This window comes from Eulemur rufifrons, chromosome 2 (genome assembly GCF_041146395.1).
Source record: "Eulemur rufifrons isolate Redbay chromosome 2, OSU_ERuf_1, whole genome shotgun sequence".
Lineage (NCBI taxonomy): Eukaryota > Metazoa > Chordata > Mammalia > Primates > Lemuridae > Eulemur > Eulemur rufifrons.
This window is the reverse complement of record NC_090984.1, coordinates 44,599,240-44,624,090: the sequence shown is the minus strand read 5'-3', so window position 1 is coordinate 44,624,090 and position 24,851 is coordinate 44,599,240. Positions and strand designations below refer to the sequence as shown.

The 24,851-nt window shown below is 33.3% G+C and overlaps 1 protein-coding gene across 1 annotated transcript in view; it reads right to left on the bottom strand.

The window, feature by feature from the left end:
* MYEF2 (myelin expression factor 2) overlaps nucleotides 1-24,851 on the bottom strand; it is a 37,142-nt gene that overhangs the window by 3,067 nt on the left and 9,224 nt on the right. Inside the window, exons 3-15 of the mRNA XM_069460319.1 lie at nucleotides 23,638-23,690; nucleotides 22,403-22,410; nucleotides 22,214-22,307; nucleotides 15,991-16,182; nucleotides 15,182-15,335; nucleotides 14,594-14,643; nucleotides 14,411-14,474; nucleotides 8,461-8,562; nucleotides 6,967-7,017; nucleotides 6,616-6,684; nucleotides 6,205-6,303; nucleotides 3,579-3,787; nucleotides 3,448-3,499 (exon numbers count right to left, since the gene is read on the bottom strand). Coding sequence (XP_069316420.1) covers nucleotides 3,448-3,499; nucleotides 3,579-3,787; nucleotides 6,205-6,303; nucleotides 6,616-6,684; nucleotides 6,967-7,017; nucleotides 8,461-8,562; nucleotides 14,411-14,474; nucleotides 14,594-14,643; nucleotides 15,182-15,335; nucleotides 15,991-16,182; nucleotides 22,214-22,307; nucleotides 22,403-22,410; nucleotides 23,638-23,690 — 1,197 coding nt within the window. The remainder of the gene's footprint in view (nucleotides 1-3,447; nucleotides 3,500-3,578; nucleotides 3,788-6,204; nucleotides 6,304-6,615; nucleotides 6,685-6,966; nucleotides 7,018-8,460; nucleotides 8,563-14,410; nucleotides 14,475-14,593; nucleotides 14,644-15,181; nucleotides 15,336-15,990; nucleotides 16,183-22,213; nucleotides 22,308-22,402; nucleotides 22,411-23,637; nucleotides 23,691-24,851) is intronic.

Below are 24,851 nucleotides of genomic sequence, written 5' to 3'. Positions count from 1 at the left end.
ATGTTCTTCAGATATTATCTTTACTGTTACCAAATTATTTTTACTGTTAAGTTATTCTAGAGTTAAAGTCCACTCATCATGTTTGAAGCAGCAAGTGCTTTAGTAAATAAAATCTACCACAAGTCTCCATTTTCCATGCAGTTAACAAGTATACTGATGTAGAAATACTGCATAATGGAAATCTGTGGAACAAAGTTATCTGTGGAACATATTTTTTATATGTCTTAAGGCCCGCAAGAATAGTTGGGAACAAGCTTTCCTTGCACTGGAATTCTAAAATATTATAGTCCCGCATCATGCTGAGCCAGGCCAGAATTCCGCTAACATATATAGACAACATGAGAGCAAGTTTGAAAGATTATGCCTATCTGACCCCATTTAGCACAAGCGAAACTAATGTGGGGTCCAGCTTTGGAGAGGTCAGTTAATTTATTTTTACTCAGCCTTCTTGAAAATGCATGTCACTGAGGAATTACACAAGGCAGGATAAAAAGAGAGATCTCTTTTACTATAGGAAAGATGTGTGTCTTATCAGCCTGGGGTCAAAAACATTATCTTTGGGGGCTTATTGGAATTAGAAGGAATTGGAATATAGCAGTTATATTCATTTGTTGCTCATCTTGTTATATTTGGGAAGGTCTAAAAATACTTTTTCCTGAATTTATAAAGGCTGAGAAAATGTTGAATTGAGGGTAATATAACCCATAATACAACATTTTCTCAGCCTTTGTAATTGCTCCATCAAGGACAGCTAATCACTAGAGACATTTTATGAGCAGGAAGGCTTGCCAGTGGGACCATTTACTGGCAGATATTGTTTAGGAGAGATGGATGGAGTACCACTAGACTCTTATTAAGAAGCAAGCAAGAGAATATACTTACTTTGGGCGCAGGGGAAAAAACAAACAAACAAAACTGCCTTTACTGCCAAAGAAGCCATTACTTACTCACAGTAGGTTAAAAAGAAACATCCCATACTGAGAAAAACTCTAAGATTTATAAATAAACAAAGTGATGTGCCAGAAAAATGGATAGTTTAGTTCATATTAGCCAGATGATTTTCATTGTTGTCAATAGCTGGACACTAAATTCTATATTATTATAACTTACTTTCTTTCCCATCAATGCAATTCAGGTTAAAAATAAGGGAGATATATTAGGGAACTTTATATCTTGGTATTACTGTAATATAAAATCTAAAAGTCAGAAGTTTTTACAATAAATTGAGAGTAAAAACAAATATCATTAATCTTAAGTTATAACTATAGATTGATCAAAAAGGGATATAAAAATATAGCTTAAAATAACAAAGTAAAGAATAATTTAACCATTATTTTATATGTCTAAAATACTGTAGAAATTTTTCAAATGTAGATTTGGATGCTTTTTTCTTTCAGAAAATGTCTTTCAATTGGTGATATCCATCTGTCAAAACAATGCCACTCCAACCAGAAAAAGCCTGCAAAAAGACCAAATTTGCTGCAAGCCTTATTCACACCTGACCTCAAAAGGAAACCTGCCTATATAGGACAATGAACAGTCAACTCAATATTGCTCAAATTTTCATTGTCATTTCTTTGGCCCTCTTTGCTGTTTACCTTGTTAAAGTTCATTTCTACTTTTTAACACAATGTCGTATCTCATTTGGAGATGCTTTTTTTACTGAAATTACATCAACAGAAATTGTCTATACTTGCTGCCACTGCTCTCCATTTGATGTATTTCACTAAGGCCCTAATATGTTCTTTCCTCTGTAGTCTGGGATTCATGGCCAGATGTTGCTTATACAATCTGGCAGATCTTCTTACTCCTACACAAAGACAACCAATGCCTCGAAACAACTTTACTACTTTGCTTTCTCTTAGTGACAAATATTTACGAGCCAACTTGTTTTCAACAAATTTTTTAATTGAAAAATGTCATCTTTCTTCCTTGAACTTTAGATTAGTGCAAAATAAAAGGATGATCAACAAAGGGAGCCAACAGAACATCCTAGACAAATTCATGCTGTTTGTTCTTGAGGGCAGGGGTATCTGAATTTGTTCACCTTCATAATTCTAATGCCTGCAAACTGCAAAAAATATAATATTTGTAGATTTAATGAATGAATAACTGAATAAAGATCTATCCAAAACATTTAACTTATGAATATTTCATAAACTCTTACTATACGGACAGAGATAATGAAAGTTGCTACAATAAAGAGATGACAGTTCTTGCCCTCAAGAGCCTCCATCTGGGATGGAAGAAAACATGAACAAATAATTATAATATAATAAAAACTCATAGTATATGTACAGAGGCAATGAAAGGTGCTAGGATAAAAAGATGGCAGTTCTTGCCTTCACAAGCCTACATCTAGAATGGAAGAAAATGTGAACAAATAATTACACTATAATAAAAGCCACAACAGAGTTACGTATAAAGAACCACGAGAACCCAGTAGATAATATTATCTCTGATAGTGGCCACAAAGGCTATTTTTGTCAGAGAACACTAACCCTATCCTATCCCCTTTTCATGACCTTGAAAAATTAACGATATATTCCAAATACTCTTAGCTTTCTGTTAACTCTAACAGGCTGAATGTACCACTTTTAGTCCTTGTTCATCATTATTTGCTACCTATGTAGCTTACTATTGTGATTATAGTCTCTGGGATTATAGTCTCTGCTGTCCCAACAGCAGAATACTATCAAAAAATATGTTACTTAGTGACACTCACACTAATTCTCTCATTGTGACAAAAGAAAATAAAAGTGAGAACTTTATAGGTTAAGAGTAACAAAAGTAAGTATGGTACATAAAAGGGTCTCTTTTAAAAGTAATAAATCACCTAACCTTCTACAGATCTAAGAAACACATTAAGATTGTATAGGTAGTATCATTATAGTTAAGAACAGTTTAAAAAAGAATTAGAAAGGCAACCAAAATATACCTATGTCTAAGGCATTCCTGGTAGTGGGTTCTACGCTACCAGCCAAGTTTCCTATTTTAGGCAGGCAATGCAGTGTATGCATTGCCTATTAACTACATATCAATTGGATGTCAGCATCTCAGCTGGTCATGCTGACAATCCACTGTACTACACTATAAACAAGGAAGTAAATATACTACTTATTAATATTTCTCATAAGAAAAAACTTTTTAATGCAAACGATGATATGTTAACCTTTTAAAAATGAGCTAGTAAAATAAGCCCTTGTTGATAGGAGACAATGACAAGCTATACCCTAAACCCTATTATTTAGTAGTAATTTGCACTGCTCTAAGTTAAAAGATAGCAAAATAATTCATTTAAAGTGGAATTAGACCTGGCACACTATCCAGACTATCCAGGAATAAAGATCTGGACAGGTAATGGGCTAAATACAGTGGCTGAAAGTTTAAAACCAATGCTCCTCCATAATTATATCAACATATCTACAGTCACATTAGCATACTTACCACACTGACTGAATTTCTCTTTTAGTTTCTGCCAAGTCAAGTCAAAAGGCAGCTAGAATGAAAAAAGGTATTAGTAACATATATACAAGAAAAAAAAGAATTTTATTTATCCTTTACATTTATTTGCTTACATTTCTGACAAATATCTGGTTGCCTTTGGAGCCTATTCTGTCTCTCATTCCGCTTCCCATTGGACCCGATAAAAATCCTCGATCCATATCGATGCTCCTTTCCAGTATAGCTCCTATACCTGGTCCCATTCTATCAAAGCTGGAACTCATCCGGTCCAGTCCTATCCCCATTCCTCCAGTCACACTGTTCATGCCACCCATTCCACCACCTGGATTTTCAAGAAGGGAAGGGAGGATTTGGGAGTTTTGTGTTTGGGTTTCGAAAACATAAGGAAAAGAAGAAGAAAGAGAAGGAAGAAGGGAAAGAAGAGTCATTTTTGAGAAAAAAGGGGAGAGAAAAATTAATTCATTTATATAATTAAATATTTATAAACATAAAATCATTTTCATACAGATAATTTTCCAAGGAATTCACTTTGGTATACATTTGGTTAGTTGAGAAATTGTAATTCCAGCCAATATATAAATACATTATGCAGATATACCTCTATAAAATTATATTCTGATCATAAAACACATCGTATAAATTATACCAATCCTGTACCAATCACTTTACCCATTAATATTAGTGGTTTTTAATCCTTATTTTTTATTTTCAAATAATATCAAGCATAATAATTGCTAGAACAAAGATATATAGAGATAAATTCAAATTATTACAACTCCAGCACACATGCTACCCTCCTCATACTCTCCACATGTAAATATTCCTTTCCTAGCTTACCTTTTACCTCAGTATCTTCACCTCTGTTTCCCACACAGTTTTTCTTTACACTGCTAATCAATTTTCAATATACAAGAAAATCATAGCAAAACATAACTTTTAATCTCAATATTATACAGAACTTGTGAAGGGAACAACAAAAAATGGTATCACTTCCATTTAGCCAGAGCTTGAGAATTTAGCTTCTAGCTGATACCTACTTCCTTTTTATGTACTAACTCTTTCCTGGCCCCCTTAATTATTACAATCTTACCCATTCTCAAAACTTAATATTGTTTCTCATACCTAATATCCCCATACATGGAAATTCTAAAAATTAACATCACTCTCAAATTGGCTTTCTGTGAATAACAAATATAAAATTAGGGAAACAGAAGTATAAACACTGAGATAAAAGAAGAGGGTAGGAAAGTTAGGATTAACAGGAAAATGGCCAAGGCTAAAAGATGATAAAGAAGGAATAAAATGAGGGGCAGGATACAGTGGAAGTAGATGTCGTCAGCTGACAGGATTTTAGAATTCACTCTTTGAGTAGGTTGTATTCCTATTTGTGAATTTTATCAATTAAACGAAGTCAATATGGGAGGCCAAGGCAGGAGAATTGCTTGAGGCCAGGAGTTCAAGACCAACCTGAGCAAGAACAAGACCCCATCTCTACAAAAAATAGAAAAATTAGCCAGGTATGGTAGGTAGCATGCATCTGTAGTCCCAGCCACTCAGGAGGCTGAGGCAGGGGGATCGCTTGAGCCCAGGAATTTGAGATTGCAGTGAGCTATTGATGACGCCACTGCACTCTAGCCCAGGCAACAGAGCGAGACCCTATCTCAAAAAATAAATTAATTAATTAACGAAGTCAATAAAGTATGGGGAGCTCACAGATATATGGCCCAATAAGCGATAGAGGTTAAAAAAAAAAAAAAAAAAAAAAAAAACTTAAGCCATGTATTAAGGCTTAATGTAAGGCCTAAAACGTGGTAGGTGGAAACAGATAGGAAACACAGCATTCCCCAGTGTTGCAACTACCCTTGATTCTATCACAGAAAAGGTTTAAGAGGAAAGGAAATAAGCACCTCTTTCAACCTTAGGTGTCAACCTCAGGAGGTCTCTAAAAGTGTTATATCTGCATTTAACAAGACACAAGATGTTCACAAATGAAATGAGCTAGTCACTAACAGCTGTTACAGAAAGTAAGCAAGGAAATAAAGTTGGTCCTAAAGCAAAAGTTGTTCCTGACACACAATCAGAGAAATCCCCACATTCCTTAGTTGGAAAGAAGGTTCTTGGATTGGCTTGTTAACACAAACTGTGGTGTTAGTTTAGAGATATCAAAGAGGTAAAATTCAAACAGTTAATTTAGAAATTTCAAATAATGATCAGAAAGGCTTAGTTTAATAACTATCAAAGTTTCCCATATTATGACAAGACATATTAACATAGATGCACAATGTATTACTATACTACAATAACTATTCTTGCAAAGTTTTTGCAAGCACTCAAATATTACTGAATAAATTCTAGTAAAATTTAAACCTACTTATTCCAGATCCTACTGGACCCATGTTAGAAGCTCCTATTCTTCCTGCAAACCCTCCAATCATTGCACTGCCTAAACAAGGACGGAAAGATACTAATTAATTTAAATAATCATACTTTAAAATTCCCAAGGTACTATGCTCTCAGAAAATGTACAATAACTGAAAACTATAAAGTCTTCTGGAAATAGGGTTCAAATGTGTAAGATATGAAAAAGAGAGCAAGTACATTAAAATCCCTAAAATGTTTTCTTCAGGTAGTAAGTTGCATGAAACATTATAAATTTCTAACTTTTCACAAAAAAAGGAGAACAAATTTTAAAAAGTATAACCTGTGAAAAGAAAAGGAGAAGTATACAGCCAACCCTACCAAGTCTACCAAAGGAATCTCCAAAGCCTCGATTTATTCCAATATCACCACGTCCAAAATCTCGCTCCATGCTACTAGTCATCGCACCACGGTATAGCTCTGAAAAGATTGTGCAACAAATTAACCCTTTTTCAAGTACATTAATGCATGGTAAAACACTCAGGAACATATATCTAAACTAAACTGAAAAGACAGCATAAGTCACAAATACAAAAGTCTGTAATTTTACCCAACTTACCTTACATGCCACACATACCATGCCCATTCCCGCCATGGCTGCTCTTATCCCCTTAGTGCCCATATGCTATCTGAAGACATCTGTAACACCCATTCCTAAGTGATGGGGGGGAAATTTTAATAATAGGGAAAACTAAACATAGCACACATATCCCACTCCATACATTTACCTACCTCCCATTCGGCCAACTCCTCCAAATCCTCCCATGCTATTCATTGCTTCCAGACCACCAAACCCAATTCCTACGGAATAAAGATTAATTTTGAGATCTGACTGTCAGTTATATAACTGAAAGGTGCACTTTGTAAATGTTATATCTCAATAAGCTCTTCAGCCACCCTACCTGTGTAGCTACTTAACACATCGCCTATCCTTAAGTATGTACTGAGCTCAATTTCTGCTAGCAGCCTTTAGAACATGAGCCAACAATAAACCAAGACTTTTTTTTTCTTTGAATTCTCAAGAGTTCCCAGTTTATTAAAAATGGAGATGGGTACATACACAAAACAAATGCTCATACATACCTCCTCCAATTCTATTCATTCCTCCAAAACCTGGACCATCCATTCCCATACCTCAAATAAAATACACAGTACGTACTTTGAGTAAATTTTATTTTTATGACTAAAGAATGACATAATGCATTATAACAAAATAGATACCATTGGTCTAGCCATAATGAAACACTAGAGAAGCAGCAGGGTACAGGAAGGATGGTTTAAAGTACTATGCCATAGCAGTTTTCTAATCATGAGTCTTCAAAAAGGCTTCTTTGAACATTAGACAAGAAAGCAAAATTCACTAGTCACACCTACAACATTCAGTTAGAGAATATCTAGGACTAGGTAATTTTGTTTCAGAACAGACACAGAAAGATCACTATAGCAGATTTAGAGATTAGGCCAGAATGTAAGGACTCCTCTTAACATGGCAGTTAAGGGAGTTGTAAAAAATTTAAAAATATAAATAGTATGTGTTTGGGGAGGAGGGGGGTGGAGAAAATTTGCTTGGATCAGAATGGTTACCATAATTACTCTCATAATTTAAAGTGTGACTACAGCATCTCAACAAAAGTAGGATTCTAACAACATTTATCAGTACACCAATTAAAACAGTAATTCTCAAAGTATGGTCTGGGGACCCTTGAGGGTTCAATAGGTCAAAACTATTTCAGTCATCAAATACTACTATGACATTGACTGTTTTACTCTCATTCTTTCATGAGTTTAAGGTGTCATTTTCCAGAGACTATATGCTATATAGTATCACAACAAACTGAATGCAGAAACAGATATAACAGCATGTCTGTTGTATTAAGCCAAACATTAAAGAAATGCGTGAAAAGTTAAAACAATGCTACTCTTCTCACTAATTGTTCTACATTGGAAAATAGTTTATTTTCTTAAAAATTATATTTATGTTAACAGATAATGGGCTTATTATTGTTATTTTTATATAAATATGTAATTTTTTACACTTCTAAGTTTTCATTTATAATACAGTAAATATTGCCAAATACAAGCACATGAACAAAACTTTTTGGTCCTCAACAAATTTTGAGAATATAAAAGGGTTCTGAAACCAGAAAGTTTGAAAACCAATCTCTAAAAATGAACTATGAGTTAGTCCAGGTGAACAGCCAAATAGCTACCTGAAAAGCTACCTTCCCAACTAGATACATAAATTTAAGTTGCCTATGATATGGTAGCATTTCAGCCATTTCACAAATACTCTATGTCCATTACATTCTCCTTCTGCCTTAAAGACGTTTCAAAATCCATATGGCTAAATGGCTAGCTACAATATGGATGGCCCCAGAGGCACCCTCCTGACCTTTGCCTACTCTCTTTCATGTCAGCTGCTTTCAAGGTTTCATTTCTTTTTCAGACTGAAGTGACACCCTAAATATATCACTATAAAATAGAGCCCTTTAAATATTACCACAGATTAGCAAATGTAAGCTTTACTACCTAGCAAATGTATCATTTAAAAAGAAATAAGAAAGGTAGAATACTCACCACTTGGACCTAAATTTCCCATCACACCACCTATATTCAACTGGCTGGCACTAATAGGCTGTCCACCTGGACCAAGTCCCATTCCAATGCCTCCAAGACCACCTAAAACACAAAAAAGAAATTAAATAATGTCTTCTGCAGCAATGGATGGAACTGGAGGCCATTATCCTAAGTGAAGTCACACAGGAATGGAAAACCAAATACCACATGTTCTCATTTATAAGTGAGAGCTAAGCTACGGGTACACAGGGGCATACAGAGTGGTATAATGGACACTGGAGACTCAGAAAGGGGAGGACAGGAGGGGAGTAAGGGAAGAAAAAATACCCATTGGGCACAAGGTACACTGTTCGGGGATGGGTATACTAAAAACCCAGACATCACCACTATACAATTCATTCATGTTAACAAAAACTACTTGTACCCCCGAATCTATCAAAATTTTTTAAAAAGGCAAAAAAAAAAAAAAAAAAAAGAAAGAAAAGAGAATAATATTAGCAAGATCCATATATGATTAACTAACTAGCACTAAAATTTCAAAAAAAGCTATATGTGTATGACAGTATCTCCAAAATTTTGTAAATTTGCCAATACAAGCACTGGTTCTTGCTTTCATTTAGAAAGCAGCACACTGAAGCCTGACTATAATACCATTTATTAAGGAGAAATGTTTTGTGAAACAGGTCCATTTTATATCCCACTTAGAGGTATACTGAAAGGACTACCAAAATACCAAGAGGATTTTGAATATCGTATCACTTTATAAATGGAATATACATCTGAAAATGAGTATCTTGCCCAAATTTGTAGAACCACGTAAAATCTTGGAATTACTTTTAAGATGATTCAAATCAAACTAAAAAGTCAACAATAAAACATAACAATGAATGAAACAAATATTACATTACCTAGTTTTCTCATTGACATATGTATTTTACATTTATGTGGCATCTTAAGTGTTTACACATCTACTACCCACATAGATGAGGAAATTTTTGAGACCTTGAGTTACTTCCATACAATGTCATTTAGCTATGTGATTAAGCTAAGACTAGAATTTGTGTCTTCTTTCTCTAAATCCAGCATTCTTTTTACTACTTCTCTTAAAATAATTAAACTACATTTATATATTTATTAATACATATTTAATTAAATTGAAATAATTAAATTAGTTGGAAAGACTTTAAAGAGTATAATTTGATGACCTTAAAAACAGTGAACACATATAGATGGGGACTGTTTTAGTCCACTAAATCTGAGTATGGTTTTAATGTCCTTGCTAGTCAAAGGTATAAATTAATAAGTCTTAGGAGCTTAGAAAACCATATACTACATTTAATTTTATAAAATTAGAGTACAGAGCATGTTGTATTAAACTGTAAAAGATCAACATGAAGGAAATCTTTTTCCCACTCACTCCCCTAAAATGGCCCACTTGAAAGCAATAGCATATCTGACCATCTGACCATCACCCAATGCTTATGTGTCAAGCATCCAAATTTTCATCTATATCATTCTTCACTAAGAGAACCAGGTCTCCTTGAAGGCAGGTCAATCCCATGTATTGAAATAAGAAAAATCAAAATGGATCTGGGAAATCTTATCTTTACCAAAAAGTAAAAATATCAGAAGCATAGAGAAGGAGGTTCCCACTTGCCCAGTTATAATTTGAGCAAAGGAAAGGAGGTAAGGAGAGAGGAAAAAAATTATTTGGCAGAGGGGTTATAATGATTAACTTAACTAAAACAAACTGATTCTGTCAAAATCCATGAGTACATACTATGTATTAATAGAGAAGAGTATATAAAAATGTAAAACTCAAGAAGAATAGATGCAACATAAAAGTATGAACATAATAGTACAGGTTTGTAATCTAAACAAATAGAAGAATATTAATAGTGAGAAAGTAAATTGGAAGTCCTTGCATAAAGCTAGGGTCTTGAAAGATGACACCCTGACTGATTAGGTAAACCTGGGGAAGAGGAGGACTGCCCTACAAAGGGGAAAAGAATATGCAAAGACATAGCTGACAAATTTTCGACATTTATTTTTTAAATGAATTCTCAGATTGCGAAAGCCCAATAAATAGTAAACTACACCCATACTAAAGGAAAACTGCACACCAAAGACAAAGACCTTAAAATAAGCTACATGAAGAACACAGATTATCTACAAAGAAACGACTATTCAGTAGATAGATGACTTAATAGCAACAATGGAAACCAGAAGACTGGAATATTTTCAAAATGCTGAGAGAAAATAACTACCAATCTTAAGCTATATAACAAGTGACACCATCTTTGAAGACGTTTATAGACAAACCAAAATTGAGAGAAGTTACTAACAGATCCTCATTAAAAGTTTCTAAAAATAAATACTCCAGAGAAAAAAAAAAATTAGTGTCAGCATCTGTAAAAGCAGAGGAATGATGATACGACAAAATGGTAAATAATAATAATGTCTAATTTGTGGTATAGGAAAAAAAAAAGCAATATGGAACTAAAACATTGAGCAATAAAAGCATATAATTCCACAGGAAAATGATTAGAATTAAAGTATTTGAAGGTCCCTCTACTATTACGAGAATAATTATATTAACTTCAGGCTTTATACAGACATATTGCAATATCCAGAATAGCCACTAAAAAAGAAAGATAGGAGAAAAATACTTGTAAAACATAGAAAAATAGAACAAAGAATAAAATAACAGAAATTAACCAAATGAACCAATAAATGTAATAAACTCTTCAATTTCATGGAAAAGTCTGTCAAATTGACTTTTTAAAAATCTAATCCCAGCTATAACATTATTTATAAGGGGCACATGTAAAACAGTAAAAACTAAAGAGACAGGAAAAATGTACCAGGCAAATACTAAATAAAGCTGTCATACTTACATTAACATCAGACAAAAGACAGGTAATTACTACAGTTAAAATCACTCTATAATGATAAAATTTTTGATTCACTAGGAAAATATCTCAATTTAATCTTGGATGCATCTGCTAAGTTAGCTTGAAAATATTTAAGTAAAAACAAGAAAAAATAGACAAATCCACAATTACTTGTTTTTGTTTGTTTCTTTTGAGACAGGAGTCTTTCTCCATTGCCTGGGCTAGAGTGCAGCAGTGTAATCAGAGCTCGCTGCAACCTCAAACTCCTGGGCTCAAGCAATCCACCTGCCTCAGCCTCCCAAGTAGCTGGGACTACACGCATGCGCCCGCCATGCCCGGCTAATTTTTCTATTTTTTTGTAGAGATGGGGTCTCCTATGTTGCTTACGCTGGTCTCAAACTCCTGGCCTAAAGCAATCCTCTCACCTCAGCCTCCCAAAGTGCTGGGATTACAGGTGTGAACCACTACACCTAGCCCAAATCCACCATTCTAATGGGAGATTTTACCAGACACATTTCTCAATAATTGATAGCACAAGTGAACAAAATTATTGGTAAAGAACTAAGACAGTTTAAATAATTAACAAACTTGATTTAATGGACACATATAGAACACTGCACTCACCAAGCACACCTAGAATACTTATAAAAATGTGCCATAGGTTAGGCCATCCATATACAAGTCCAAATTAATTTCAACGCATCACAATCATATAGACCATGTTCACTTACCACAATGAACTTAAGTTAGAAATTAATAAGGAAAAAAAAACCTCATACATTTGAAAATTCAAAAATTATGTTTTCAAATAATACATGGCTCAATAAATCATAATCATAATTTTTAAATACTTTAAAAACTAAACCATAATAAAAATACTCCATAGCAAAACCTATGTACACTGGCTAACTTCACAGTCATAACTGCTTATATTGGAAAAGAGAGGCTGCAAATTACTGAAGTAAGGATTCAACTTAAGGAGTTAGGACAAAAATAAGAGACTAAACTCAAAGAAATAGAAAAAAATTGCAAAGCTAAGAGCAGAAATTAAAGGTACAGAAAACAATATTCAGTTCTTTGAAAACACTAACAAAACTGATAATCTCTACCAAAATTGACAAAGAAAAATTGCAAACCTTCGGATTTTAAAAGACAGAACTATAGATGCGGCAAAAATTTAAGAGACAATCTTATGCCAATAAATTTGAAAATGGCAAAAATAGATAAATCCTTAAAAAAACAGAAATTACTAAAATTGACTCAAACAGCAATAGAGGGAAATACGATCAATCAGTAGTTAAAAATCTTACCCAAAACAATGTATGAAGGCCAAGACAGTTTTACACACTATTTCTAGCAAATATTAAGAGAACACATAATTCTAATAAAAAAGAACAAATACTCCCCAACTCAGTATTGTTTCTAATAACTAAAAATTAGAATAACCTAAAAAACAGAAAAATGTATAAAATGTGGTATCAGCAGTTAAAATGAAGAAACTAGAGCTACATCTATCAACATACATGAATCTCAAAAACAATTTTAAACAAAAAACAAGGTATATAATACTAATATACAATATTATGTCACTCACACCAAATTTTAAATATAGCAAAACAATTCATATGTTTATGATTTACAAATGTGTAGTCAAATTATAAAAACCTAAATGATAAATACTATATTCATAAGTTGTTTCCCCTGGGTGAAGCATATGTTCAAAAGTGGGTAGAGGATAGCAGAAATCTCCACTTTACTATGTAAAATTTTATTTAAAGAAAAAATATATACAACAAATATGTCATATGATAGCTATAGAATAGCTTTATTTGTCTATATATTTAAAATATTTTATGATAAAAAAACTCGGGGGGATGGGTGGGACATGGGCAGTGTATGTGGCCTGAACTTTTGTACCCCCATGATGATAAGCTGAAATAAAAAAATAAAATAAAAAAATAAACTTTAATAACCAGAGAAAGTACAATGAAATAATAAGACAACAGCTAATATTTCTTGAGTGTTTACATTATGCCAGAAAGGTTCTAAATACTTTACACATATTAACTCATGTAATACTCAAGCCAACCCTATGAAGTAGGTACTATTATTATCCCCATTTTTCAAATGAGGCATTGAGACACAGATACTAAGTACATTACATTTTTGTTTTTTAATCCTTTGGAAAACAATTTGATAAAACTAATCAATGGACATACACCGAGAACTGCACATATACTTCAGAATATCTATCTTAAGGAAATAACCAAAAATATAACAGATTTATAGGCAAAAAAGCATGCATTACTTTGCTGGTTATCAAAGGAAATAGAAGTTAAAATACCTAAAACAGTGAAATACTTTAGGACAGCAGTCCCCAACCTTTTTGGCACCAGGGATCGTTTTTACGACAATTTTCCATGGACCCGGGAGCTGGGGAGTGGTTTCAGAATGATTCAAGTGCATTACATGTACTGTGCACTTTATTTCTATTATTATTATATTGTAGTGTATAATGAAATAATTAAGACAACTCATCGTAGGTTGGGGGCCCCTGCTTTATGGAGCATCTGCATAACAGACTATTATACCACCAACGAAAAATATCTGCAAAGAATTTTCAACATGAAAAAATGCCTATACTCTAATATTTTTTTAAAAATTTGCAGTTATTTATATGATAGTTCCCAACTACATAAAAAAATATACATAGAAGGAAAGACTAGAAGAAAATATACAAAAATGTTATAAAGGGGGTTACTTGTAGGTGATGAAATTATAGCGGAATTTTTTTCTTTTATTTGTATGAGCCTACCAAATATTTTAGGATGTATCGCTTATATATTCAGGAAAAATTACCAAAAAGAAAAAAATGGCATACACATGTATCTTCTCAGTCTTCCTAAGCAATAGCATGAAACTATTTCCACAATTCCAAACTAATCCCAAATTGTGTGCAATGTAGGACGTAGGTACAAAAACAGTTTCGTTCAGCACATAATAAAACTGGGAAAAAAAGGTCTGTGTTGTTGTTTCTAATAGTAGCTTTTACTTACGTGGTAGTTGTGGTGTTTTACTATCATGTGAACGGTACTCTTCATGAGGAACAGACTTGTCATCCTAAATGCAAAAAAGTTTATTACATGGTTAGTATATTACCAAAAAAATCTATAATGTACAGGAGAGCAGATAAAAGATTTGAAGAGGTTGGAGGGTTGAGGTGATACATAGGAACTCACCATTTTCACATGCATAGGTCTATCAAATAAAAACTGTCCATTGAACATAGCTGTTGGTTCAGTCAAGGAAAGGCAGTTAAGATAGCTATAAAATTATACTTGAACACAACTAATTTTTAATAATCTTAAAGTCCAACTATCTCTAATATTTTAATTAACATCTTTAATAGTTATTGGTATTAGCCACTGCTGTATACTCAAAAAAATCTTTAATTCTTTGCTTTATACTTTTAATGTATAAATAAGATATACTCTTTCAGTTCAACCACTGAAAAAAGAAAACTAACAAGGTTTCATTTAAAGCAATTGCTTTAATGTACAATGGATCACATAACTGTCAAAAGCATGTATACATATGATTAGCTGTGGTAGGATGAGAGAGTAGAAAAAAACTTCATACCAGCCTTACAAAAATTGCTAATTCAAGTTTTAAGAGTGACTTTAGTACTTGGACATAGTAAAGGTTTTATGTGCTGGAGACTAAAGTCTAACATATTTCTAAGCCAGGCAACCTTAAATTCTATTATCCCCACAAAATGGTATCAAGCTTCCACTTCATAAATAACGCTAAAATGTAAATCAGGATACAAATTGCTTGAACAGCTTCAATTGCTTGCTCAAAAGTGACAGTGCCCATTCCTCTGCTCTTGCCATCTTTGTCTTCTTTAATATCTGCCCGCTTTACAGTTCCAGCTATGCTGAACACTTCCTTTAGCTTCTTCCAACCAACTTTGAAGTCAAGCTTAACATAAAATTGTATAAAGTTACAAAGCTAATAAATCCCTCTCCCCATTTATAAATACAAAATAATCTTTTCTAAACCCTCAAAACTATAAAGAACTATAATTCTTATTCAATAGTATATCAATAATTTTCAGATAAACATCTTCAGTTGTTTAAAATCAGTTAACCTACATCTAAGTTGTTCCTTATCCTTATTATTTTTAATTTCCAAAATCATCTCTCAAGTGCTCAACCTGTTTTGTACATTTGAAACTTGCATATTTATTTTTACCAAGAGAAATCCAGATTTTAAAAAGTATTAATTTCACTGACTTCCAAAAGCTTAGAACAAATGACAAACCAACTATAACATGCACATTCACAATAATCAAGGCCACAAGAAATCCATTTACCAATATGCACCATAATACCTATTATTAAAGTAAATAATTTCAAGAACTGCTTAAATGTATATAAATTCTACAGTTCTCTGTTTAAAAATCCAAACAGTCGTACTTAAACTCTAATCTTATAAGTATACAGACTTAAACTGTATTTGAGTAAAAATAAGCAAAATGTTCTAGAAACCTTTAAGTCATTCATCTAATTAAATTATCTAATGATCAGAACTAAGTATCTGAATGACAAAATTTTAAACTAAAGCTTAAACTTACATTAGCAACAAAAATTGTGGAACCAAGTCTACCAGCCTGCAAATTACTGATAACCTCAGGAGGAATGTTTGGATTATTGAGAATGGAAGGTGGTAAATTCATCAACCCCGATCCCACATCAGGGACATGTCCTCCTGGAAATGATCCTCCTGTTCGTTGCAATGCCCTACGAGCATTTTCTCCGTCAGGATCCTATAACACACATTGAATGTTAAATGCCACTAAATATATCAGTAAATCTACACAATTAAAATAACAACTTCAAATTCTACAGTAACTATCCCATTTGGCTCAAATTATTGACCCTTTTGAGAGTGAGCTTTTTTTCTCATCCAGAGAACTGAGTGCCATAAAAACCTGTGGATAGACAAAAGATTTCAGTCTCCAGAGATGTCAGTTAAATACCTCTTTCCAACCACTAAAGTCACTTAAGAACTTGAAATTAGTTTAATTTTGCCCTCACACTAGTGTACAAGTATATGGCAAATACACATATATGAGAGCAAAGTACTCACTGTGACCTCTTTCTTTCCAAAATGTAGAAATGGTGAATTCTTACCACTGGATGCCCAATGGAATGCCAAATTCAGACTAATTCAAAGATTTTCAATAATGGAACACACAGTTATAAAACTCAGGAATATTGTGGTAGAGGGAGACCTATTATCATCTATAAATTTCATTCCTGAATAATTATCTACCTTCTAACCTCTTACCTTCCTCAGTAATGATTATGATCTGAGATGGGGGCAAAGGAGAAATAAAGGATGGCTAAGTGTCCAAATGGAGAATTATATTAAACATTGGTTTTTGTTAATTTCATTAATTTTTATGAGAGAAATACCCTAGGTTTAAACAAAACCAAAAAAAAAAAGCAAGTTTAAATGTACTTCTCACTCATTCCACTAGGTGGAATGAAAAAAAAAAGCAAAAAACCACATAAACAACATTGATAGACTAACATTTGCAATACCAAAGATTATGCTAAAAAGGTAACCATCAACTCTACTCTTCTGGCCTCAGTCTGTGAATACAGTACTAATGAAAAGAAAGTTGGATAACCAACAAATTCTCTAGGACAGCTGTTCTCTAGAATAAAAGGTGAATGTAAGAATAAAGTTACTCTGGCTTCCAATGTATTTCTTCACTATGAAGGAATAAAAAAGATTACAAAGTAAAGAAATAAATTCTATAAAATGTTTAAATTAATAAATAATAAATTCTTCAGGTCTGAGTATTCAAAAACTTGTACAAATACAAAAGTTAGGACAGTAGTTACCTATGGAGAAGATGTTTCTTGAATTATTAAGACATATAGGCTGTGCTTATTACATTAATAAAGCATATTGCTATTTTTTATTTGTCTTTTATATATATGACAAATATATATACACATAATACATGCACACATATACATATATAATATATAAAATAAAATTTACATAAAACAAATGACCTACTAGATAACATGGCTCTTATTCCTTGGTTGCCTTGCTGTCAGCCTGACAGTCACTGACTGCTATTGCTTTTAGAGGACCCATAATACATTTATGACTACTACTAATCCCCATTTAATTAAATGAAAAGTTGTAATTCTTGGATCTGTTAAGGAACGTTGGAAATATACTTTCCTTGGACTTCCATCTCAATGGTAGTTCTAAGCATTCACCCCAGCCACCCAGCTGTAAATCCCAGGAAAGGGACTGCCTGTGATAATGTTAATCCAAAAAATTTAACTGAATAAATCCCTGATCATTTATCCAGGCCAAATTTGACCATTTTCTCTCTTTAAAAAAAGTTAAAAATGGAAGCATCCTTATGCACTTGGATCATATAACTCTACTCTAGGGCCTCTGAAATATTACTGAAGATCTACAATGTGCTAAAATTAAAAGAATGAAATAACATGGCCTTGGCCTTTAACATCCAATAAACGTTTTTTCCAATTAAAAAAAAAGATATTGAGAATCTATAATACTTGTCCTTCCCTCAAAATAATCATTCTGAGGATTATAAGAGAAATTATTCAAGATACCAACATATTTCTGAAGAATTGGTCCTGGCTTATACATAAAAACCACAAATAAATGGCTGACACAAGCCACAACAGTCTAAACTTTTTCTACCAATTATCCATGTCCCTGTCAAAAAAATTTCAAAAATAATAACCCCCAGGGGCTCAAATAGGATTAGAAGAATTTGGAAGCTAACTCTAATAAAGGGATTTAGGATACATGTATATATGTTGTAGCAAGGCCTTTAATGTCAAGCTATCATCACTGCATACTCAGGAACAAGAGACCAAGCACTCTTAGGATTAACAACAATCATTACTATTACTGCTAACATTTTTAGGTAGTTACAATATTTTGAGCATTGTGCTAAGTGCTTTATATAAGTATAATAAATAGCTAACAATTAAATGCTTTACATGTATTAACTCTTTGAGTCCTTATAACACTATTAGGTAGGTTCTATTATTATTCCCGTTTTAGTTATAAGGAAAAAGAGAGGTTAAGTGATTTGCCCTGAGTCACACAGGTTCTCTGATGCCAGAGACTGAATTCTTTACCATGTATCTCATTTAGTCTTCATAAAAAACCTTATTAGGTAAATACAGACATATCTCATTTTATTGTACTTCATAATATTGTGCTTCACAGATACTGTGTTTTTTACAAATTCAAGGTTTGTGTCAACCCTGTGTCGAGCAAGTCTATCAGAGCCATTTTTCCAACAGCACATGCTCACTTTGTGTCTGTGTCAAATTTTGGTAATTGGTGCAAAATCTAAAACTTTTTCATTATTATTACATCTGTTATAGTGATTTGAGATCAGTGATCTTTTATGTTTTAATTGTTTTGGGGTACCACCAATCACAGCCACATAAGGCAATGAACTCAATCAATAATTATTGTATGTGTTCTGACTGCTTCACTGACTGGCCATTCCCCTTGTCTCTTTCTCTCTCCTCAGGCCTCCCTGTTCCCTGAGATACAATATTGGAATTAGGCCAATTAATAAGATTACAATAAATTCTAAGTGTTCCAGTGAAAGGAAGAGTCTCCTGTCTCTCACTTTAAATCAAATGCTAGAAATGATTAAAGTTTAGTAAGGAAGGCATGTTGAAAGCCAAGATAGGCAAAAGCTAGGCCTTTTATGCCAAACAGTAAATTAAGCTGTAAATGCAAAGGAAAAGTTCTTGAAGAAAATTAAAAGTAGTACTCCAGTGAACACATGCATAAGAAAGCAAAACAGCCATATTGCTGATATGGAGAAAGTTTTAGTGGTCCAGATAGATTAAATCAGCCACAACATTCCCTTAACCAAACAAACCCTAATCCAGAGCAAGGCCCTAACCCTCTTCAATTCTACAAAGACTGAGAGAGGAAGGAAAAGCTGAATAAGAAAAATTTGAGTCGGGCGCGGTGGCTCACGCCTGTAATCCTAGCACTCTGGGAGGCCAAGGTGGGCGGATCGTTTGAGCTCAGGAGTTCGAGACCAGCCTGAGCAAGAGCGAGACCCCATCTCTACTAAAAATAGAAAGAAATTATATGGACAGCTAAAAATATATATAGAAAAAAAATTAGCCGGGCATGGTGGTGCATGCCTGTAGTCCCAGCTACTCGGGAGGCTGAGGCAGGAGGATCCCTTGAGCTCAGGAGTTTGAGGTTGCTGTGAGCTAGGCTGACGCCACGGCACTCACTCTAGCCTGGGCAACAGAGTGAGACTCTGTCTCAAAAAAAAAAAAAAAGAAAGAAAAATTTGAAGCTAGCAGAGGCTGATTGACGAGGTTTAAGAAGAGAAGCTGTCTCCATAACATAAAAGTGCAAGGTGAAGCAGCAAGTGCTGATGTAGAAACTGCAGCAAGTGACCCAGAAGATGAAACAGTCTTCTATTGGGAGAAGATGCCTCTAGGACTTTCATAGCTAGAGAGTAGAAGTCAATGCCTGAATTCAAAGCTTCAAAGGACAGGCTGACTCTTTTGTTAGGGGTTAATGCAGCTGGTGACTTTAAGTTGAAGCCAATGCTCGTTTAACATTCTGAAAATCCTAGGGCCCAAGAATTACACTAAATCTACTCTGCCTGTACCCTATAAATGGAACAAAGCCTGGATGACAGCACATTTGTTTATAGCATAGTTTACTGAATATTTTAAGTTCACTGCTCAGACCTGCTCAGGGGAAAAAAAAAAAATTCCTTTCAAAATATTACTGCTCACTACCAATGGACCTAATCATCTCACCTAAGCTCTGATGGAGATGTACAGGGAGATGAATGTTGTTTTCATGCCCATTAACACAACATCCATTCTGATGCCATGAATCAAGGAGTAATTTTGACTTTGAGGTCTTAAGAAATATATTTTGTAAGACTATAGCTGCCATAGATAGTGATTCCTTTGATGGACCTGGGCAAAGTCAACTGAAAACCTTCTGGAAAGGATTCACCATTCTAGACACCATTTAAGAACATTCATGATTCATGGGAGGAAGTCAAAGTAGCAACATTAACAGGAGTTTAGAAGAGGTTGATTCCAATCCTCATAAATGATTTTGAGGGGTTCAAGACTTCAGTGGAAGATGTAAATGCAGATGTGGTAGAAATAGCAAGAGAAGTCGAATTAGAAGTGGAGCTTCAAGATATGATTAAATTGCTGCAATCTCATAATAAAACTTAAACAGATGAGGAGTTGTTTCTTATGGATGAGCAAAGAAAGTTTCTGTAGATGTAATCTATTCTTGGTGAAAACACTGTGAACATTGTTAAAATGACAGCAAAAAATTTAGAATACTACATAACTTTGTTGATAAAGCAGCAGTAGGGTTGGAGAGGAGTGACTCCAGTTCTGAAAGAAGTTCTACTGTGGGTAAAATGCTATCAAGCAGCATTGTATGCTATAGAGAAATATTTCTTGTAAGGAAGAGTCAATCAATGCAACAAACTTCACTGCTGTCTTATTTTAAGAAATAGCCACAGCCACCCTCGCTTTCAGCAGCCACAACCACCCTCATCAGTCAGCAGCCATCAACATCAAAGTAAGACCCTCCACCAGCAAAAAGATTAAGACTTGCTGAAGACAAAGATGATCACTAGCATTTTCAGCAATAAAGTATTTTTTAATGGAGGTATGTCCGTTGTGTTTTTAGACGTAATGCTATAACACATTTAAAAGACTATAGTATGTGTAAACATAACTTTTATGTGCACTGAAAAACCAAAAAATTCATACAACTTGCTTTATTGTGATACTCCCTTTTATTTTCGTGGTCTGGAACCAAACCCGCAGTATCTCTGAGGTATGCCTGTGTTATCAGTAGTAGTATTACAATTACTGAGGTTTAGCAAAGTTAAGTAACATACCTAGTCACATAGCTAGAAACTGATGGAGCTGGGACTCAAAGCACTTGTTAAATGCTAAGGCTTACTGACAGTACTGCTGTACAATCAACAATTAGCATCAGTGTTAATAAAGAATCTTCAGGTTCCCCAGGTTAAACCATCTCTCTCTCTTAGCACAGACTTTAGCAAGGATATGTACATAACTGGTCTGTAATCAAATCCTTAGGATAAAAATACTACAAAGCTGCCCATGAAGATGAGTGCTTTACAAGCTAATCATTCCAAGGTAAATTACACCTAACTGTACATAATATTTTTATGTTATCTTCTGGTTATTTTTTTTGTCAACCTATTTACATGCAACAATTCCATATTAAGAGAGCATTTCCACTTTAGGGGTTTCTGAGTTCTAGTTATAAATTTCACTAATAAAGTTATAACTTTCCTTAAATTTTTAAATGGAAGTTTTGAAGTTAATTTTATTAAAAGTGAACATCAATTTTATTCAAATCCCTAAGATATTTACACATTATTAAGCAATCTTTAATTATCAACTATAACACAATCTAAAAATTAAAATGTCTATACCAAATAAAGTCAGCACTTAAAGTTTGTCATCTTTAAATTTCTTGGTCCTGAAATTTTTTTTAATTTTATACCTCTGTTTACAATAACTCGAAATAAAATATATAGGATAACTACATAAGAGCAAATAGAAAATCATGTACAAGTAAAACTATCACCAATATATAAAGCTTTATAAGCATCTATGCGTAAAAAAAAGTTGTAGTTCAGACAAATACATTACCAAAAATGAAAAGTCCAAAGAAAGCATGTCCTTATGGTCAAGTGTTTAAATTCCAAATATAAGAAATCTTACCTCTTTAATATTCAGGGGTCTTCCACTAAGATCATATTTGTTCATAGTTTCTAGTGCTTTCTTTACAAATTCTTCATCTTTGAATTCAACCACACTTAATGGGGGAAAAATTTATAGGAAATGTTTATGTACTAATTTTTTTCCAATCAAAAGTTTAATTTGACTTAAGATACTTAAAAAAATTCTTACCCACAACCCTATATCCAGGTAGATTTGTCAAAATATGCAAAAGAAAAAAAAGTTTTAGATCAGTAGACGAAGGTAATGGTAGATTCTAACATTTAAATCATTAAAAGTAATAATAGAGTACAATAATATAGTGTAATGACTTTTCCATCTTTTACACCTCCAGGACATAACAGGCAAGTGATCACAAATTTTCTGTAAATCTGCAACTCTAAGATAGTAGAACGTAGCATTTAACAAACTTGGAGCACATTTTTACTTTTAGATGACTTTCAAGTTAAAACTAATGTCACTGCACAAATTCAATCAATAGTAATCCAAGGAAACAACTGAAGGCTCCAATATACCTACCCTTACAGAGTAACAAATATTTTCCAAAAATGTATTGTGTACAATATATTTTTCAACTCTATTAAAATCAAAATAGCAAATAAATATTAATTTTATTTTGAAGAAAGTTCTCTGTTAGATTAAAACTGGCTGTATATAATTTTAACAGCACCCAGCTGTAAGTATGTAAAAATTACCTATGCTAAAGAAACTAATTTGTAGAATCATTTTTAAAAATAATTCCTTATGTTTACTGTTCAAAATGCCATTTGAATGTGATGACAAAGTTTTTATTTCTCATGCACCTAACTAGTTTTTTTAATATAATTAAACATGGTAAAGAGCTTTCACTATATTCTTCAGTATATTGCATTCTCGTTGCTAAAAATCAAAATCTACTGTCAACCAATTTATTTTATGTCAATTTATTCATAAATGTCATTCATACCAAATGGTCATAGCACTGCCTCTTATGTAGTCCTGCAGGCCACCAAACTAAGCTTTTCAGTAAAAGTTTCAAATATACATTCTGATTAACACCTTTAAGCTATAGGCCTCTCAAAAAACTCTTAAGGAATATTATCAACTCAGTACTTTTAAAATATCCTTGAAGACATCAAAATACAACAGAAATCCTATATTAAAATCTTGTTGGCTAAAAAGAAGCATTACCTTAGTGCATCAGAAAAGTGAATGCCCTTTATGAGCATTTACAAAACCCATCCCTTCCAGGCAGCTAGTTTGGTTTGGATAAGTGTCAGACTTGCTAGTATAAAGCCTCAAATCTTGCATAATAAAGTAAAACAAAATGAAACTTAAGTTTCCGAAAACTGGTACAAGTATTATACAAAAAGTAAACTGCTGAGGAACTTTTAAACCTCAAGCAGATTATTGCCCACAGCACTTACCCTTGATTTTCCTTCCGCATCCTTAAAGAGCTCCACGTATGTAACCTCACCAACTACATAAGACATACAAAAGGAAGATACCAAGAAACAATACATTTAAACACCAATATCTTGCTTTACTGCACACCTGTGCACAACTCTACAAAGCACCTATTATTCACCAACAATCAAAACCAGACCAACATACCTCCTATCAATGGCTAGGTAAATTTAACTAATTTTCAGAAATGTACATCATCCACATTCTCTAAAAAAAGCTAACAACCATATTAACCTAATTCATGCTACAGATCATATTTTGGCCAGCATGATATAGTTGGTGAACAAATGCACATATACATACAAATGGTCCCTTAGCCTATCATATTAAAAAACATCAACATTTGCACTTTTCAAATAACTTTGGTCAGCCTACACACAACAACTGTTTTAAGGTGACTTTCTACCTGAATGTCTTCAATCATGTTTGCCATCAGTAAACTAAATTTACAAGTCATGCTTCACAGCAAACCACACACTTTCTAAATAAAGTCAATGAATAAAACCAATCAAATAGTTGTCACCTTACAACAGATACACCAATGCAAATTTTTTAAAATTTATTAGAAGAGATCAGCCTCAAAGCCAAGTACATAGTTTGCAGGACTGTTGAAACTCAATTTTTCAAGAGATAACAAAACTAACTTTTACAAGATCAAGTATTAAAATTATTTTTCCCCAAAACCAACCATATATGTAAGATGAAGGTTTTCAGATTATTCTGAAAACTGCAACAGCAGTAATGCAATTTTAATATAGAACTTCAAAGACAGCATCATGGCAGTCATGACAATGCAAACAAAATAAATTCCACACCCAGATTCCAGACTCCACCAAGATAATAACAAAACAGCTTTTGGAAAAAAAATAATCAGACCTTATTATTCATACTTTAACACACAAAATGTATTGCTTAACTAATGCAGTAGTCCTTTAAAAATCTATAAAAACTTCAACTAGACAAAGCAATCACTTTAACAAAGTTCTTGGTGGCATGCATATGCTGGCTCGCTACTATCCCACTAAAATGGCAAAAAGAAAAATACTTCATTTATCCATACTACCTTGTTGTGAAATTGTGTCAAATGAAAGAAGAGGAAAAGATTAATTCACATATCAAGAAATAAAAATCAATTTTTTGAGTCTGTGTGGCTCAGAAGAATAAAAAAGTTTAA